This window comes from Globicephala melas, chromosome 13 (genome assembly GCF_963455315.2).
Source record: "Globicephala melas chromosome 13, mGloMel1.2, whole genome shotgun sequence".
Taxonomy (NCBI): Eukaryota; Metazoa; Chordata; class Mammalia; order Artiodactyla; family Delphinidae; genus Globicephala; species Globicephala melas.
In genome coordinates this window covers 73,260,090-73,278,813 of record NC_083326.1, presented here as the reverse complement: position 1 = coordinate 73,278,813, position 18,724 = coordinate 73,260,090, and the positions used below count along the sequence as shown (strand labels likewise).

The 18,724-nt window shown below is 42.0% G+C and overlaps 1 protein-coding gene across 2 annotated transcripts in view; it reads left to right on the top strand.

The window, feature by feature from the left end:
- Positions 1-1,415: 1,415 nt before the first annotated feature.
- RNF10 (ring finger protein 10) overlaps positions 1,416-18,724 on the top strand; it is a 31,855-nt gene continuing 14,546 nt past the window's right edge. For both annotated transcript variants that reach the window (XM_070046983.1, XM_030860556.3), the window contains exons 1-6: positions 1,416-1,718; positions 10,323-10,522; positions 15,452-15,651; positions 16,785-16,875; positions 17,899-18,083; positions 18,163-18,299. In XM_070046983.1, coding sequence (XP_069903084.1) covers positions 1,562-1,718; positions 10,323-10,522; positions 15,452-15,651; positions 16,785-16,875; positions 17,899-18,083; positions 18,163-18,299 — 970 coding nt within the window. In that variant the 5' untranslated portion in view covers positions 1,416-1,561. The remainder of the gene's footprint in view (positions 1,719-10,322; positions 10,523-15,451; positions 15,652-16,784; positions 16,876-17,898; positions 18,084-18,162; positions 18,300-18,724) is intronic.

Here is an 18,724-nt window from a genome sequence, read left to right as displayed (position 1 = left end):
CTATTTGTTTATTTGTTCATCTATGACTGCTGATATTCTGCTCATCCTTCTATGCTCAGCTCAAGTAACACCACCTCTGGGGAAGCCCTCCTCTACCCCTCCTAAATTTTTGTATGTCTCTCCTTGAGGCCTCTGCTCTGGTCTGCATTTTGTGTTAACTTTATTATAGTCCTTATCACATTCTTGCATTAATGTATTTTGGAATTCTTTGGGCTGAGCACAGTGCCTGGCATATAATAAGTTTCTAACTAGATAAGGTTAGCCTTATTTATTGTTATATTTATAATAATTATTTATCTTTTTCACAGTGTTTTTCTGTGATCCTTTGAATCTTGAACTGCTACGGTTGGAACGAATCATTTATAATTTTCCAAAGTACAGATGGGTGTCATATGATTTCTAAAATACATATGTGATTTTCTAAGTCTCAGTGTCCATATCTGTAAAATGGAGAGCTGTTTATCTTACAGGTAGTTGAGAATGTCACTTATTAGCTGTGTGATCATGGCAAATGATCTAAGCTTTTTGAGCCTGTTTCCTTGTATTTAAATTTGAATTATTGTGAGGATAGATGTGATACTCCATAAAAACTGCACAGAGCAGTGTCTGCTAATGATAAGCACTCAATGATAACTATTATTATTAACACTGACATGAAATATGAACAATGATTTATATTAATAAATGACAATGAAATGAAGTAATTGCATGAGGAAGTGCTGTAGAGTGATACTAAATGTAAAGTATTGTCATTATTATCATTATTAGGAGATTGAATAAGAGCCATAAATAAATTGATATTAATACTAGAATAAGAACTATAACTTACAATGAGTCAATACAGGAATTTCACAGGTATTCCAAAGTTTGGATGCATTATGAGTGGTATATATTATTATTAGTGTACTAAGACCAAAACCTGTACTGCAAGTCCCATCATCCTGTAAGATCTATCACACATTGAGGAGGAAAACAAAGGAAGAAAAACAAAAAACAAACAAACAAAAACCCATTGGACCCGGATGTAGGCAGAAAACTACATTTCCCAGCGTGCTTCACACTCACATCTCCACTATATATAGTTCATCCGGGTTCTTCGAGATGCTGTTTGGCGACTCGTCGCCATTCCCGGAGCAGCTCGGCCTCGGCCCAGAGGCGAGTGTCGGTCTCTGTGTCGGAGACACTTGTCCCCGACACCAAGACAGCAAGCCCTCTCCCTTGCCCCGCGGCGGGAGAGCGTGTCCGGCCGGCCGGCGGGGCTCGCGCACCTTCCCTCGCCTCCCCTTTCCCCGCAGCCTCCGCCCCGCCAGGCCCGGCCCGGACCTCCGAGCCCCGGCCTCCTCCTCCTTCTCGGTCACCGCCGCCGCTGGGCTCAAGAGCCCCGCCCGCTGCTTCTCCTTCCAGTTTGAGAAGCCGAGGAAGGAAACAGGGAAAAATGTCGCCATGAAGGCCGAGAACCGCTGCCGCCGCCGACCCCCGCCGGCCCCGAACGCCATGAGCCTGGGTCTCCGCCGCGCCCGCTCCGCTCCGACTGCCGCCGCCGCCGCCAAGGCCCCCTTTGATGCCGCAGAGCTCCCCCAGCGCCGCCGCCACCGCCTCCGACATGGACAAGAACAGCGGCTCCAGCAGCTCCTCCGCCTCTTCGGGCAGCAGCAAAGGGCAACAGCCCACCCGCTCCGCCTCTGCAGGGCCGGCCGGCGAGTCTAAACCCAAGAGCGGTAAGGGCGGGCTCCTGTGGCGGGGGGCGACTGCTCCTAATGCTGGGGAGGATCCTCGCTCGTGTGCCAGCTGGGTCACCCAGGGACAAGCTCCGCTTTCTACTATTCATATCTTTCTCTTTCCCATGGCTCCCATTACTTCTAGTTAACACTTAATGAGAACTGTACTGCGTGGTTTTAGTACATCCTTGCATTAAAGCTCGAAATAGCTCGGTGAAGTAGATGCTATTCTTATCCCCATTTTGCGGATGAGGAAATTGAGGCTCAGAAAAAGTGAGGTCACCAGCTAGTATGTGTAGTAGGCCTGAAGACCTGGTTTGTCTGACGCACCAGCGTACGCTCCTAAAACCACTAAGTTCATTTACTCTTAATGTTGAAATAGAATTGGGTAGTGTTCAAGTTTAAACGGGAGGGTGGGGCCCAGAGATTTGTTAAACTCAAATCTCATGTTGAATGACCTGGTCCCAGATCTCCCCAGATGAAGAGGACTCATCTTTGAATGGCTTTGTTTAGTGTGGAGTAGTGGTTAAGAGAACAGCCTCTGGATTCAGTCTTTTTAGGTTTGCCAGACCTTGAGTGTCTCAGTTTCCTTACCTGTAAAGGTGGAGAAAATAAATTAACTTAGGAAACAAATGAACTAATGCTTAGGAGAGTACCTGACACCTGTCATGCACCAAATGCACAACATGTCTATTTCCTTGTTAGACTAGGATGGTGTCATCTTATGGGGAAGATTTTGTCATTTCTGTAGTCATGCCTCTCTATTAAATATGACCATCATGATGATAATAGCTACTATTTATTGAGGGCTTACCATGTGCCAGGTACTGGGCTAGGCTTTTACCTCTTTTTTCAATACTCCAGTCACCTGTCCAGCAGGGTGGAATTGTTCATATCTAAAGAAGGAAAAAGGTGAGAAGCCAGGAGATCTGGAGTTGAATGTCTTCATCTTACTTCAAAGCTCTGCTCTTTTGTATTTTGATTAAATTAGCAGTAATAGGAAATGTTTTCAGTGGGAATAGTGGGGATGTGTGGCAGAGAGGGGAACATTGGAGTCCCCAGATGTGGAGCTCCAGTTGTTTAAAACTTCCAAGATTAAGAAAACTGCAAGGCTGACTTAAAAACCAGAAAAACAACTGTAAGGCTGAGTTGAGTTCAGAGTTTTTCTGCTCTATATAGCAAACTTGTTTACCTGGTACGTCAAGGTCTTCTAGAGCTTGCTTTTGGAACTCAGGTGGAGACCAGTTGTCTTGATAAGAATGAATGCTTTAAATATCTAAGCAGGGATAAGTGTAGACTCTCAGGCCACGTCAGGCAGTATTATGTAGACTAATTTTGGGGTTTTGCACATGTGTAGGTTTATCGGAGATCTCCCCTAGAGATAGAGGTTTGCCAGTCCTCTTGGCCAGTGTTGGAACTAGTTTAGAACAGTCTTCATATTTTTCAGTACAGCTGGTAAATAACTTTTGCATTCTATTCCTAGATGTTAAAGATTCTGGTTCTCCAGCTATCTTAATTCTCAACTAATTTTTCTGGGGCTCCTGTTTAAGCCACTAACTTATAGTCATGAATCAGTTGCAGTAAATGCCTTAAGTTGATTTATTATTTAGTGAAGCAGTAAGTGAAAGTTTGCCCCAACTCAAACAAAATAATACAGCAACAAATCTGAGGTATGTAAGGCATTTAACTTGTATTGTCCTGACTTTGAATATGTTGATTAGTGGAACTAACTCTCATTACCCAACAGGATGATGCAGAATTCTATTGTGGTTTGACCAAAGTAAATATTTGTCAGTGTTAACATTTCAGTCAGACTTGTATAGAGTAAGTATTAATTGCTGGGTTCATTCTGACTGAAGTGAATTTTTTTTTTTTTTAAGCAGCTACATAAAGGGACTTCCCTGATGGTCCAGTGGTTAAGACTCCACGCTTCCACTGCAGGGGGCACGGGTTCCATCCCTGGTAGGGGAACTAAGATCCCGCATGCCATGCGGCATGGCAAAAAAAAAAAAACAAAACCCATAAAATACTCTTTTTTTTTGGCCGCTGCTGCCATGGGGCATGTGGGTTCCTTAGTTCCCCAACCAGGGATGGAACCCGTGCCCTCTGCAGTGGAAGCATGGAGTCTTAACCACTGGGCTGCCACGGACGTTCCCCTTCCCCCCCAAACAAAAACCCCATGAAAGACTTCTAAAACACTATTCACCTTATCAATTGAAAGCTTCTGAGGAAGGAAGTAAAAACTCACGGAAAGGACTTTTTTGCTGGGCTTTATGAAATACACAGGTGTGCCCTCTGGTAGCATTAGTTTTTGTTTAAAGTGTTTGTAAGAGAGCTTGAATATGTTTGCCATTGCTATTGCCTACTTTTCTGGCTGCTGCTATGTATATTCCCTTAGCAAAAAGGAAGGATAGGCCTGTAGCTAAATAGAGTTCATCATCAACCATAATCACCTGTTTGCATTTAGGAACAAATTCAGAGACAATAAATAGAGATTAAAAATGGCTTAGGAAACTAGATATTGGCTAAGGTTGAGCTGAAAGGTAGCATATACTGCTTTAAGAACATTACAACTAAGACTAATGCTACCATAGCAGATATTGTTCAGGACCTCTTACACAGTGACTTCTACTTCTAGATGGCTGCTCTAACAAAAGAGTAGATTGAAATTTTGCATAATTCCGTAAAAAGATTTCTGTAGGATTTCAGAAGCTGACTCAACACTTGATGTACTTGATTCAGCTGGAAATTGTTGAAGGGACCTCTTGAGTTTCATGGTACTGAGTTGAAGGAAGAACAGGAAAGTTGAGGTGAAAAGACATGACTTACAACTTGTCTGTCTTTTGTTAAAGTAACAAGAACAAGAGTTTTTCAGTTTTTAAATATTTAATTCCCTTTTCCACTCTTCTTTTCCTGCCTCACATGAGAAAAAAATCTTTGGTTTCTAATTCTGTAAACCATGTGTGTAATAAATGGTCATTTGCTTCCTAGTTACATGATAAATATACTTGAGTCTTTGTTCCTGCGACTGGCTTAGGTTTGCCCTTCATGCACACAGGAAATAAGTACATTTGGCTAACAGGATTTACTTGATCTTTCTGGCCAGATTGGCATACCACAGTTTCTTTGCCTTGGCTAATTGCTTCAAACATTTGCATAATACTCCTTTTCTTGGATCTATTCCTACAGTTTTGTTCCAGTAGTGCTAAGATGTAGTTCTAAGAACGTTCAACAGTAAATATCCCAGGAATGTAGCCCAGAGGAGAGAGGTGGTTTAGAGTTCGGGGAAAGTTGTTTAGAAAGAGCAAAGAGGGACTTCCGTGGTGGCACAGTGGTTAAGAATCCGCCTGCCAGTGCAGGGGACACGGGTTCCATCCCTGGTCCGGGAAGATCCCACATGCCGCGGAGCAGCTAAGCCCGTGTGCCACAGCTCCTGAGCCTGCGTTCTAGAGCCTGTGAGCTACAACTGCTGAGCTCACATGCTGCAACTGCTGAAGCCTATGCGCCTAGAGCCCATGCTCCACAACAAGAGAAGCCACTGCAACTAGAGAAAGCCTGCGCACAGCAACAAAGACCCAACACAGCCAATAAATAAATAAAAATAAATATTTAAAAAAACAAACAGTAAACTGATTTAAAAAAAAAAAAGAGCAAAGAAAGTAAAAAGAGGCAAGAGAGAGACCTGGCTGTTTTGGGGCAAACAATGGACCCTGGCCCGGAACCAGTCTCTTGCCCCATCCTTTGGGTGGGGGATGGTACTGCCATGGAGGTTAAAGGAAGGTCAGGTATTATGAAGCAGTTATTTTGAGGTTGGTGGTATGAAGCACTGTCCTGACACTCTTCCTCTTATATTCCGGTACCAGAAGCCAGGTTACTAGGGGTAATCTGCTCTGAAGAAAGCCTCTGAGCTGTAAATGGAACTGGAGGTTTTGATGGCTTTGAAAATTGAGGTGACTTAAAGCCTTCAATAAACACCATTTAGGGAAGTTAAAAGAATTTCCAGGCTGGTTGGCTTGAGTCCTTGGTTTCTATGGCTTTTTGAAAGTCTAATAGGTGCTCTTGATAGGAATTTTAGATTTATTAATAATAAGCTTTCAAATAACAGCAACTATGTGCCAGCCACCAGGGTAGGCATTTTACAGAAGTTTTCTCTTAGTCCTCATGACTCTATGAGGAGGGAGGGGAGAGGATTAGCCCTATTTTACTGACAAGAAAACCAGGAGTTAGAGTAATTGTCCAAGTAAATTCCTAAGAAGTCCCAGGCAATATTACTAAGTACACTTTATATAAATTCACTTAACAAGCAAGTAACTTATTGGCACATGTGTCATTCCTGATACCCCATCTCTCTTCCTTTCATTCAGAATTAATAATTTCAGCTGGACTCAGTTATCAGTTGATTCTGTAGTAAGGCCATATGTTGCCCCTCCAGAGGTGCTTGTCAACCGCTTTGGATGACGGATAAGCAACTTGCTTGTGACATGGCATGAATCAGCAGCAGAAACTTTCTGGCTGGTATTCTGATCTATAGACTGTCCCACCTGTTACAACTACAGCTAGAAATGTTGATGTTGCCAAATTTTTTAACTGAAAAATTTATGGCCTGTTATTTGGTAATTGGGGGAAGAGACTGAAATATGCTTACTGTTACTTGGTGGAGAGCTTTCTCTTAGGGAAATGTGGGACAGCTGAGACACAGTGGATTAAGTTTTCAAGTCTCCTGTGTTCTGGATTTGAGCCATTTAACTAATGGTCCATTTTGGAATGTGTCTTGATAGTTTTTGGCAGTTCTCAGCTCTGGGTGTGCATTAGAATCTCTTAAGGACCTTTTTTTTTTTTTTTTTTCCTTAATAAGGGTGTGTGGGGCTCTTCCCTAGCAATTCTTTCTGATTCTTTAGGTCTGGTTTGGGCCCTGACATCCATAGTTTTAAAAGTCTCTGCAAATGATTCTCTTGTGCAGCCAGGATTGTGAACAACCACTTTGAAATTTAAAACTTTCAACAGAGAATATGTGTGTCCTAGGAACTTAGTTTGACTTTTTTGTCTGTTTTCCAGAATCTAAAGCAGATCACCTCATTGCTATCTCCTATTAGAGAAAGGAGGACAGATTCATCCCCCAACTTATTCACATGTATATTCTGGCAAGTTGCCTCAGAAATAGCACTCCTGAGTTTTATCTCTGGGTCCCAGGCCTAACTACCTTCAATCTTTAGCTGCCTGGGTCTAGAGATAAGAGCCAGCCTCTCACTTTAGATGTCTGACTTCACGCCTGTAGGTAAGTGAAAAACAAGATGAGGGAGTGGATTTTAGCAACTAAAATCTTGAATCCTTATGTGGTCAGTTGTCGTAATGTTTTAGAAGTGAGCAGTTCACTGTCAGCAGTTCTGTAAGCATTATGAAACCATTTCCTTGCCAGTGTGGTAATAAGTGAAGAAATGAAAACAGCCCTCCTTCTGAGTGCCAGGTTACCTTTTTGAGCCCTTGAAGTGTAGAATCTGGCTTTACCTAAATCTGTGCAGTCTAAATCTATTAGGTCTTGAAAACAACAGGGTCAAATGCAGGATCATCTGAAATAGTCTTGGATAATAAGGTTTGGGGAACATATGTTTTCTGCATATGCCTATCCTCTTCATAAAACCTCATTTCTTTTCATGGTAAAGTTAGCTGGGGTTCTGTATCCCTCTGAATTTTCCGTTAATTTGAAATCTTACTAATTTCATGGGTTCAGAGCAAGGCAGAATTTGAGATCTGAAGTTTCATTTTCTAATTGTTACCACTGATGCCATGTTTGACTGTAACTGTTGCGAACTGAAGTAGTAGGTAAAAGTCTAGTTCTTAAATTCTAACTTTTAAGCTCTGGTCACTTTCCCTAACTGGGATTGAAAGGTGACTGGTAGGAGTGAACCCTAGCCTGGCAGTGTTTCTTTGACCATCTGTTCTGTTGACAGTGCTGCCATCTCACATGACTGGTCAGGTTTGGAGAGGATGACATACCTCTCATTTATCCCATGTTGCTGGCAAACTGAGTGTGAAGTGGTTGCTTCGAAAATCTGGACTCTGGTTTATCAGCTGATGTTTCCTTTTCCCTGAGGATATGCTTCACCTTGAATTTATTTTTGTCTGCTGTAAAAGAAGCTGGTCACCTTGTCTAGAAATAATTTCTTGTAGGTACTTACAGTTTTTTAATTATCCAAATTATTAGTATACAGAACAGTAATTCTGTTTACTTAGGTCAGAATTTTAGAGGGTGAGGCCTGAGCACAAGAATCCCTTAAAAGCTCATCTGGGTGATTCCTACAAACTGTAGGATTGAGAACCACTGTTTTAGGCCAACGTGAATAGCTTCATCTCCCAAAGGTAAATGTCATTAACAGCCTGCTCTGTTGCCTTTCCAGACATGTTTCTATTAATTATATATTTTTAACATAAATAGGATTAAGCTATATTTTGGCAGGTGTGGGGGGGTTGTAGTTTCTGAGGTTCATGCTGGAGTCTTCTTTTTTTTTTTTTTTTTCCTGCGGTACGCGGGCCTCTCATGGTTGGGGCCTCTGCCATTGCAGAGCGCAGGCTCCGGACGCGCAGGCTCAGAGGCCATGGCTCATGGGCCCAGCCGCTCTGCGGACTGGGGCACGAACCCGTGTCCCCTGCATCGGCAGGCGGACTCCCAACCACTGCGCCACCAGGGAAGCCCTGGAGTCTTCTCGACTTTATAAACTACCACCCCTTTAAAGTTTGAGAGTAAGCCTAATGGATTTCTTCATTAAAAGTCCCCCAACTTCTGTTTTCTCTGTTCTTGCTTTTAAAGCCATTAAAGTGTAGGGTACAGACTTGGTTTGGTCAGATTTCTCTGTTGAAATAAGGCAAGATGAAGTGAGTGAAGGGACAAGAAAGATGAGTCTTTTTTTGTCTGAAGACTAATTTGGGGACCTTTCACCGTTATTTACTTGGTATGGGTCTCAGGTTCTCAGATAGGTTTTATTTTGCCTCCTCTCCCCTGCTTTTTTTTTTAAAGCTGGTAAACTTTGGCACATGTTAAATGTGTCTGGGGGCTTCCCTGGTGGCACAGTGGTTGAGAGTCTGCCTGCTGATGCAGGGGACACGGGCTCGTGCCCCGGTCTGGGAAGATCCCACATGCCACGGAGCGGCTGGGCCCGTGAGCCATGGCCGCTGAGCCTGCGCGTCTGGAGCCTGTGCTCCGCAATGGGAGAGGCCACAGCAGTGAGAGGCCCACATACCGCAAAAAAAAAAAAAAAAAGTGTCTGGTCAGGGTTCTTTGTTCAATTTGGACAAAATAATCTATGCAGTTCAGCTCTGCAGTAGAAAAAGTGGGGCAAAGAATACAAACGAGCTCTTTACACAAAATACAAATGGTTAACAGACTGAAAAAATGTTTGTTGCTAGTCATCAGAGAAATTCAAATTTGAAACAAATTATTTTGACCCTTCAATTTAACAAAGTTTATTCAACTCAGTATTATAAAGAATGTAGTAAACTAGATGTTGTCTCTTATACTGTTGTTAGAATATAAATAAATTGGTATGGTTCTGGAAAGCAACTTGAGGATGTGTAAAAGGCTTTATGATCATACTTAATCTGCTAATTCTACTTTGAGAACTTGACATAATTATACACACAGGCCTCTGTATAAAGAGGCTCCCAATACTATTATATTAAATAAACAAAAAGTCAGAAACCACCTAAATGTACAACAAATTGGTTATGTTACGCCATAGCATATGGTAGACAACAGTGTGGCCATTAATCATGTTTTTGAAGCCTAGGGGTGCATGCAAATGCTCAAGGAGTAATAGGTGGAAGACAATATATCTTATATGCCTGTCATTCTGTGGAAGATGTGTGATGAGTGTATAAAATGGAGAATAAAAGGAAATTAAACACTTCATAGGTTGGTATTCCATGGGCACTGGCGAATTTAGTCTTCTGGTTTCCAAAATTGAACTTATGTTCTTGTAATTGGAGGAAAAAAGCAAGAAACAGTTTTTAAAAGGGTATAACTTCACGCTGATATACTCTTAGAGTCCAACTTCTTTTGTTTTGTCAATTTAATAGCTTCTCAGTTTGACCTCTAAAACGTATGTAAATATTGTTTTGCTTTTGTGCCTTCTGTATATCTGCTAAGACCTAGGCCACACCATTGCGGTATAGGGTCTAGCTGTGTTGTAGTAATTTAAGAAGAATGCCTTCTGTCCTGCCTCCAGATAAAGTACTTTTCCTTAATATAGATAGGCTGTTCTTTTTCTGTCACTCTGTCTGAATGGACTTGTATCAATACAAGAGCAGTGATTAAGCTCTGTTATAAAGAAAGACATTGTGAACTGAGAGTCTGTGTGGTTTGATCTATATTGTGTCCCTCCTGAGGGAGGGACCCTTTAGGCTTCATTCCAAAAAAAAATTTTTTTTTTCCACCTTACTGTGTAATGTCTTGCCGAAAGCACTGATGCTCTGGCCCAACCCAGATAGCTTGGAGGTCATGGAAGGGCCCACTTACCTTTGTTTAAACACAATTTTGTTGGGAGGTGGAGAGCAATTCGTCAAGTATATGTATCATTTCTTAACTAATTTTTTCACATTTCTTGCTTTCAGATGGAAAGAACTCAAGTGGATCCAAGCGTTATAATCGCAAACGTGAACCTTCCTACCCCAAAAATGAAAATTTTATCAACCAGTCCCGTCGCTCCAATTCACAGAAAAGCAAAACTTTTAATAAGATGCCTCCTCAAAGGGGCGGCGGCAGCAGCAACAAACTCTTTAGCTCTTCTTTCAATGGTGGAAGACGAGATGAGGTATGGAATTTTAGAATGTCCTTTCTAGAACATAAGAAGCATGAGGTCTGATCCCCCCATCCCCAGTTTATTAGTGGTTGGGAAGGGGTGGGAGCAAGAGTTCCCCCCCTTTCTGAATTACTTGAGTAGTTGAGGATTAACTAGGTTTGGAACTTCTCCTCCTTTCTTCCCTTGAAGGTTATGAACATTTTCTTGGAAGACATTGTAATTATGGATTGTGAGAAATTATAGCAAATTTCGGGTACTGTAATTTGTATCATGCTTTAAAAAAATTTTGTGTCATCCTTTTAATATCACTCTTGATTTATAGGTACACTTTGGAATATTTAGGTAATAAAATGGCATTAATTAATGACATTAATTTGCCCAGTAGTATCTAGAAAAATGTAAAATGCTATATATTCTTAGTCCCAGGTACTCTGATTTTAGGAGTTTCTTAGATATCTTTCTGTAAGTGCATAAAGACTCATGTACAAGGGAGGTCATTGCAACATTGTTTGTAGTTGCACAATTTAGGAGACAAACTAAATGCTATCAGAGTTAAATACATTGTTGGTTAAATATATTATCCTGCTGTTTGAATGTTGCCTACTATGTAACCAGTATACAACAAGATTTAATGGATGCACTAATGGAAGAATTCATTCACTCACCAGAAATTTATTCCTCATCTACTATGCACTAAATATCATTTAGAGTTTGGAATACAGCATTGGGTAGAGCTTATAATCTAGTTTGGGGAGACAATAAACAAATCGTTATGTAATAAATACAATTATTAAATTTAAAAAAAGTAGACTGAGAGCGGTAAAGGGATAGAGAGTAACAAAGAGTAGTTTTAGGAGGTGGCTAAGGAAAGCTTCTCTGAGGACTCTCTGAGTCCTGAATGAAGCAAGGGAGCACACAGTAGAATTTGAGGAAGGGTGTGTTAGCAAGAACGAATTTACAAGTACAAGGGACCAGAGATGGTAATGTTTTTCGTGTGTTTGAGGTAAAGCAAATAGGCTACCACGGGTGGAGAAGCAGGAAATGAAGCCAAAGAGTAAGACAGAGGAATCAGATCACATAGGCCCTTGAAGGACTTTGGCTTTTGTTCAGAGAGATGGGAAGCTATTGGGGGGCTTAAGAAGAGAAGTAAGGTAATCTGACTTGGAATTGTAAAGGGGAGAGTGGAAGCAGGGAGACTAGTTAGTAGCTTATTAAGGTATTCCTGGTGAGAGTGATTGAAACAGAGTGATAGTGATGAGAGGGGATCATATTTGGGGAGATAGTTGCAGGTAGAGCCAGCAGGATTTTTAAATAGATTAGATGTGGGGTTTGAGCAGAGAAATAAATGACTAGTGTTTTTGGTAGGGGCCCAATTCAGGTACCGTTTGCTGAAATGGGGGCAAGTTCAAGAGGAGTACAGGGTTTTGGGATGGGGAGGGAAGGGGGATGTTTAGATTAGATAAAGAATGTCATTTGGAAGTGTTATATTTGCGTTGAGATGCCTGTTGGATCTCTGAGTATAGATAGGCTGTTAACTGAGTCGAGTTCAAGGAGGAGACCCTGGCTAGAGAGCTGTCCATGTACACTTGGTGTTTGCAACTATGGAACTAAGTGGGATCATTAAGGAGTGAGTGTTGCCAAAAGGGAATAGATTCAAGGACTGAGCCTGGAGTCAGGATGATAAGGAACCAGCAAAAAGGGAGGAAGAGAACTGAAAGCCATTTGGAGAAATGGCTTGTTTTGTCCTGTGCTGCTGTTAGGCTGGGTAAGAAGATTCGGATGGAAAGTTGACCTTTAGATTTGGAAATGGGAAGGTAGTTTAGGTTTTTGGCCTTGCGCTGCTTTGGTGGAGTGGTGAGGACAAAAACCTGATTGGCATAGCTTTAGAGAGGATATGAAGAAGAAACAGCAAGTTTAGATAGTTACTTTCTAGTGGTTTTGCTCTTACAGGGGACCAGAGAGGTGAGGCAGTAGCTTGAGGGGAATGTGAGGTCAAGAGAGATTTTAAGCTTAGAGAAATGCAGTATACTTCTGCTAATGGGATTGTTCTGGTAAGAGGGAAAACGTGATGCAGAGGAGAGAGAGAATTACTAGAAGTGTCCTTGAGTTCCTGAGGAGTTGGGGTCTAGCGCACAGGTGGAGGAGTTCGCTTAGGAGCTTCGCCAGTTCATCCACAGTAACAAGAGGAAGGCAGACTAGGAGCACGTTGGAGTTCTTTTCTGATTGTTCTTACTGTCTCAGTGAAGTGTAAAAGGTGAGCCAAGAGAGGAGGTTTGGAAACCAGAGGACTGGAGGATTTGTCTGGGTGTCTGGGGGAATCCGTGGAGCACAGAAGCGTAATAGGATTGCAGTATGACCGCTGGGCCGCAGAAAGGTCTACTTTAGTGAGGCTGGTTGGTATGGTGTGGTTGTGTTCTTTAGCCATGTTTACTTGCTCTGATGCTGTGGATTAATTGGGAAAGTTTTGCCCGGTGAGTACAGCTGACAAAGAGAAGAGGGCAATGGAATAGGATCAGAGCCAAATAAGGAAAGAAGATTTGGGGGGAGGGTGTTGGATCACTGGTTTGGAGATCCCAATGGAGGTGAAAAGTTGTTAGAATCAGAACTAACGGAAACAAGCTGAGAAAGGAGTGAGTTGCTGGTAGGGTGCTCAAAATTAAGATGGTGGAAGAGGTGCAGTTATTACCACTGTGGTCTAGACTGTAGAGCAGTGCCATCCAGTAGAAATGCTAAGATAGAAATGGCAAGCCAAATATGTAACTTAAAGTTTTCTAGTTGTCACAGTAAACAAGTAAAAACGATGAAATTAATGTTAACATATTTAATCCAATATAGCTAAAATGCTATTTCATGATGTGGTACTGGCCACATTTCAAGTGCTCAGTAGCCATCATATCTGGATAGTAGTGGCTGCTTTGTTATGACAGCACAGCTCTAGATGGTATGCCCATGGCAGTGGGTGGCAGAGGTAGAGTGGAGGGCAAGCTGATTGGAGGAGAGGAAGTCAAGGAACTGAGAGGTGAACATGTTGGAAGTGTAATCAGGAATTATGATGGGCAGTATTAGAGACAGTGGGCCGTTAGTGGTAAAAAGATGAAGGTAGAAGGTTGAGAATGTGGTAGATTTTGTTGAGTGAACATGAGCTCTTATCTGAGTTTGGGGCATTAGAGTGGAAGACTGATTAGGGGAGGCAGAGCCTATGGAGATGAGAGTCTAGGGGTGAGAGATAAGGGATGACATGGAAGTCTTGGGCTTCCTCTGGTGAGTTACATAAACAGTGAGGGGGAGGTGTTGTCTCCCAAGATATGTTAAGATAAAAGGAGATTGCCTAACTGTGTGATATGCCACTGTATTTAATCATAACGATCATATACTCTGATTCCGTATTCATAGAATATCTCAGAGGATATATTGGTTGCCTCTGGAATAGAAGGTATCTTTGGCTTTATCCCTTTTTGTACTCTTTTTGCCCTCACCGCGAGGCATGCGGGATCCCAGTTCCCCGATTGACCAGGGATTGAACCCGCGCCCCCTGCAGTGGAAGCGCTGAGCCTCAACCACATGACCGCCAGGGAAGTCCGCTTTTTTGTACTCTTTAGATTTCTTTATCGTGTATATACAAGTGTTGCTCATTAAACTCTAAATTTGACTTTACTAACAAGCAGCAAAAGCCTTAAATTTGCATTTCCTTTGACTCAGTAATTCCTACTCTACATTCAAAAGAAATAATTGTAGGTGCTCAAATGTTTGTGCACAAAGGTCTGTCAACTGTGTTTATCATAGCATTATTTTGTTAATGCTGGAAAAGCCATGAACAATCTGTCCTACACTAAGGCATTATAGTATACCTATCGTAATATAATGGTATATAGCTATTTAAAGTGACTCTTCAGGGACTTCCCTGGTGGTCCAGTGGTTAAAGACTTCGCCTTCCAATGCAGGAGGCGCGGTTCGATCCCTGGTTGGGGAGCTAAGATCCCACATGCCTCACAGCCAAAGAACCGAAACATAAAAAAGAAGGAGTATTGTAATAAATTCAATAAAGACTTAAAAAAAAAAAGGTCCACATCAAAAAAAAATCTTAAAAAAAAAATAAACGTAAAACAGGCTTACCAAAAAAAAAGTGACTCTTTACTAGTATTTAGTGACAGGGCCAAGTGCCTATGACGTTAATTGGGAAAGTGGGATTAGAAAATGGACTAGCTGACTTATAGCAGGTACCTGTACCATTTCAATTTGGGAATGTTAGGAGGACCACAAAAGCTCCAACACAATAAATCTTCCATCTCTGTGCAATGGTATTTCTCACACGTGGTTTCTTGTCACTTTCTAAGCTGTTTCTGAATGTGCTGATTGGATTTATTTCTGGACACAGAGCTAGTCTGCCTACATGTTCTAATTCTGTCAGTTTTAATTAACAATGAATAGCAGTGTGTGTCTTAGACAGGAGGTCTCTGGCAGGATCCTGAAGCCTATGGCAGTTAGTAGCTGCCTGCAGGCCGCCTCCAGAGTATAGTTCCACAGATTCATTTTGACCAGAAACAAACCAGAGAGCAAGTAGCTAACAAGAGTGAAGGTGTAGGAGTCTTACGGGACTGTGGAAAGATTAATCCGGTAAGTAAATCTTTGTGCTTCAAGATAGCTAGAGAAGTTCATGCTGGGTTTTGTCATTTAATGGTTAATTGCCACTTAGGGCAGACTAAATAGTTTATAAGTAATTGTATGTTAGAGGCTCTTTTTCTCTTTTTCCACTCCCATCTAGATCTTAGGTAGACTTTTGCATTACCCCGTCCTAGGAAAATTGTTTACTAAATATAAGCCTGTGTTTTATTTAGTTAATATTTTAAGCCGTGTAGAAGGAGGGGTTGTGCAGGTTTCTGCTGTCATTTAGCAAGTGTCATCCTAATCTAAAATCCTCTGATTTATTCTCATTCTCTCTAGGTAGCAGAGGCTCAGCGGGCAGAGTTTAGCCCTGCCCAGTTCTCTGGTCCGAAGAAGATCAACCTGAATCACTTGTTGAATTTCACTTTTGAACCCCGTGGCCAGGCAGGTCATTTTGAAGGCAGTGGACATGGCAGCTGGGGAAAAAGGAACAAGTGGGGACATAAGCCTTTTAACAAGGAATTGTTTTTACAAGCCAAGTGAGTATGGCTACTCTTAAGAGGGAAGTGAAGTTGAGCCTTTGGGCATTTGTGGTGCAAAGAGGCTTCTTTTAAACTACTGTGGGAGAGAGGCGGAAACAGAGTTGATTCTCTCTCTCTGTCTCTCTCTCTCTGTCTCTCTCTCTCTCTCTCTCTCTCTGTCTCTCTCTCTCTCTCTCTCTCTCTCTCTCTCTCTCTCTCTGTCTCTCACTCACCTCACTTTGAAAACACAGATGTGTTTCAAGTGGATGTTCTTGGTGCTCAAAAGAAGATAATAAATTTATTTATTTAGCTTAAATAAATAAATGCTAAAATTAAATAATGCTTTAGTATCATGATGAGGTAGTAAAAGTGTTTGCTTTGGAATTGAATCCAGATTTGAATCTTGTTTTGGCCTTCGACCTTGGGTAACTTACCTAACCACTTTGAGATTCAGCTTTTCCTCTGTAAAGGAGGAGAAATTACTTAAGGGAGAATTGAGTGCCAAGTTGGAGTGCTTGGCATACATTTGCTCAAATACTGATTCTCTTTTGTTTCCTTTTGTGTGGCATTAGTTATAATGTAAGGTTTGACCTTGGATCTAGACTGAAGTAACCATTTAGTACTTTATATAAACTGGTGGGAGTTGCCTGGTGGCCTAGTGGTTAGGATTCCAGGCTTTCACTGCTGTGGCCTGGGTTCGATCCCTGGTCAGGGAACTGAGAATCCCCTAAGCCGTGTGGCGTGGCCAAAATAACCAAAAAGCTAGTACTCAAAAGATTGAGTGGGGACAGTTTTTTCTACTGCCTTGAAGACTAGTGGTTTCTGGGGGTGAGGGAGGAGATCTGGCTTCCCTTCTGGTTGATGGAGCCACAGTCTGGCTTAATTTTAGTTCAGAGGAGGGCCTGCAGGCAGCTTGGCTGGGCCTGGAAGCAGAAGAAACAGAGTTCATGGTAGACTCCTACCCGCTGAGTCTTTGGATTCCTTCCAGAGCCAGGACTTGGAACTGAGGCTGAAGTCCTAGTTTAGTGCTTCACAAAGCATGGCTGCTAATGGCCTGCATTTGATTTCTAAGTAAAGAGATGATGAATTTCTGCTGAAGGCTTGTTGGTAGATTCTGACAGTGCCTTTTACTTGTCTCTCCCTATTTTTAGCTGCCAGTTTGTGGTGTCTGAAGACCAAGACTACACAGTTCATTTTGCTGATCCTGATACCTTAGTCAACTGGGACTTTGTGGAGCAAGTGGTGAGTAGCTCAGCTAAGCTTATAACCTGTTAGTGGGAGAGAGAACTAAAGAAAGGGACCGTGGTGACAGCAGCTTTTGGCTGGGTTTACTGCTGATCCCACTTTCTGCCTGGCCTTAGTGTAGATGTTTTCCAGAGATCAGTCCTGGTTTCTTCTGGAGTTCATTTTGTGCTAATTGGCTCTGGCCTGCAGGACTGGGTGTTGGAGGGCTCTGATCTGTAGGACAAAAGCAGTCCTGTCTACTACCTCTTCTCTTCTGGGAAGAAGTAATCAGAGGAATATGAGAACTCTGGTTACCCTCCTGACCCAGGATGGACTCATTACATGGACACTGCTTCATTGGTAGCCATTTGTAGTAATCAGTATCAGATTAGGCCTTGGCCTTGTGACAGGTGAAATGAGCTACACAGCTGTACTTCTGTCCAAGCTACTGCTGTGTTTGTTTTCTCTTCTCTGTTATGGGCTCTGGGTATCCCCTTGTCACTCCTAGGTTATATGATGTAGTTTCAAAATGATGGACCCAAAGCCTGGACTCCCATTACTGTGAAAATTCATAGAATCATCTGAAAATGACATAGAAGGTCTATGAAACTTAGGTTTTATATGCATTGGTTTAAAAAAAAAAGTAGAGACGTACAGTATAAAGTGGAAGTCTCATTGACTCCTCTTTTGGAAATTACCGGTACATTACTTCTAGAACCTTTTTGTGCCTTTATGTATGCGTACATATAAATCTTTTTTTGTAAATGAGATCATATATTGATTTCTGTCATTTTTTCCCTTTGATGTAGAACCCCCAAAATACCTGTTGTATAGTTGTTTTAGTATATTAAACTATTATTACTGTTTCCTTTATGATTTGCTTGAAGTGCTATTGTACATATACCTGCACTGTTGAACAGTTTTGTGAAGATGTGTTGTTAGAGCTGTATAGGGATGGGGATGGAAGAGGAGAGGCTTTAACTTTGGTAATCCGTAGTCATTTCTGAAAGTAGTTTAACTTGTGGTGGCATTTTGTTTCAGCGCATTTGTAGCCATGAAGTGCCATCTTGCCCAATATGCCTATATCCACCTACTGCAGCCAAGATAACCCGTTGTGGACACATCTTCTGCTGGGCATGCATCCTGCACTATCTTTCATTGAGCGAGAAGACCTGGAGTAAATGTCCCATCTGTTACAGTTCTGTGCATAAGAAGGATCTCAAGAGGTAAGACGGAGATATTTACTAGATTAGATCCCAGTCTGCTAACTCCTTGCCCTGCTACATATAAATGTCCATGTTACAGTGTTGTTGCCACAGAATCACATCAGTATGTTGTTGGTGATACCATTACGATGCAGCTGATGAAGAGACAGAAAGGGGTGTTGGTGGCCTTGCCCAAATCCAAATGGATGAATGTAGAACATCCTATTCATCTTGGAGGTAAGTTCGGTTAATTTGGGGGCAGATAATGGTGGGTGTATACCCTTTAAGGTTCCTTGAATATATCTTTTTACTGTCAGAGATTTAGCCTTTCAGCAAGCCATTTCTGGCATTTCCAAATTAGTCATAGTGTTCCAGTAGGTTGGGGTGGAGTTTGCAGAAAGTGGTTTCATTCTTGGTTTCAATTTGGTTCAGTTGTAAAATGAAAAATTAAAGTACATATAAAGCTTTGTTGAATAGTGTCTGGCTCTGTGCCCAGGTTTTGGGGATTCCCCAGTCAGCCAGTCTTGGCACCTGTCATCAAGGAACTCGGTGTCTAATAGAAGAGACAGACTGGTGGCCAGGCAGTTCGGATCTAGAGTGTGGGCAGTGCTTACAGTGGGGGAAGTGCAAGAGGTTGTATTCTCTGTATTCCACATGGAAAT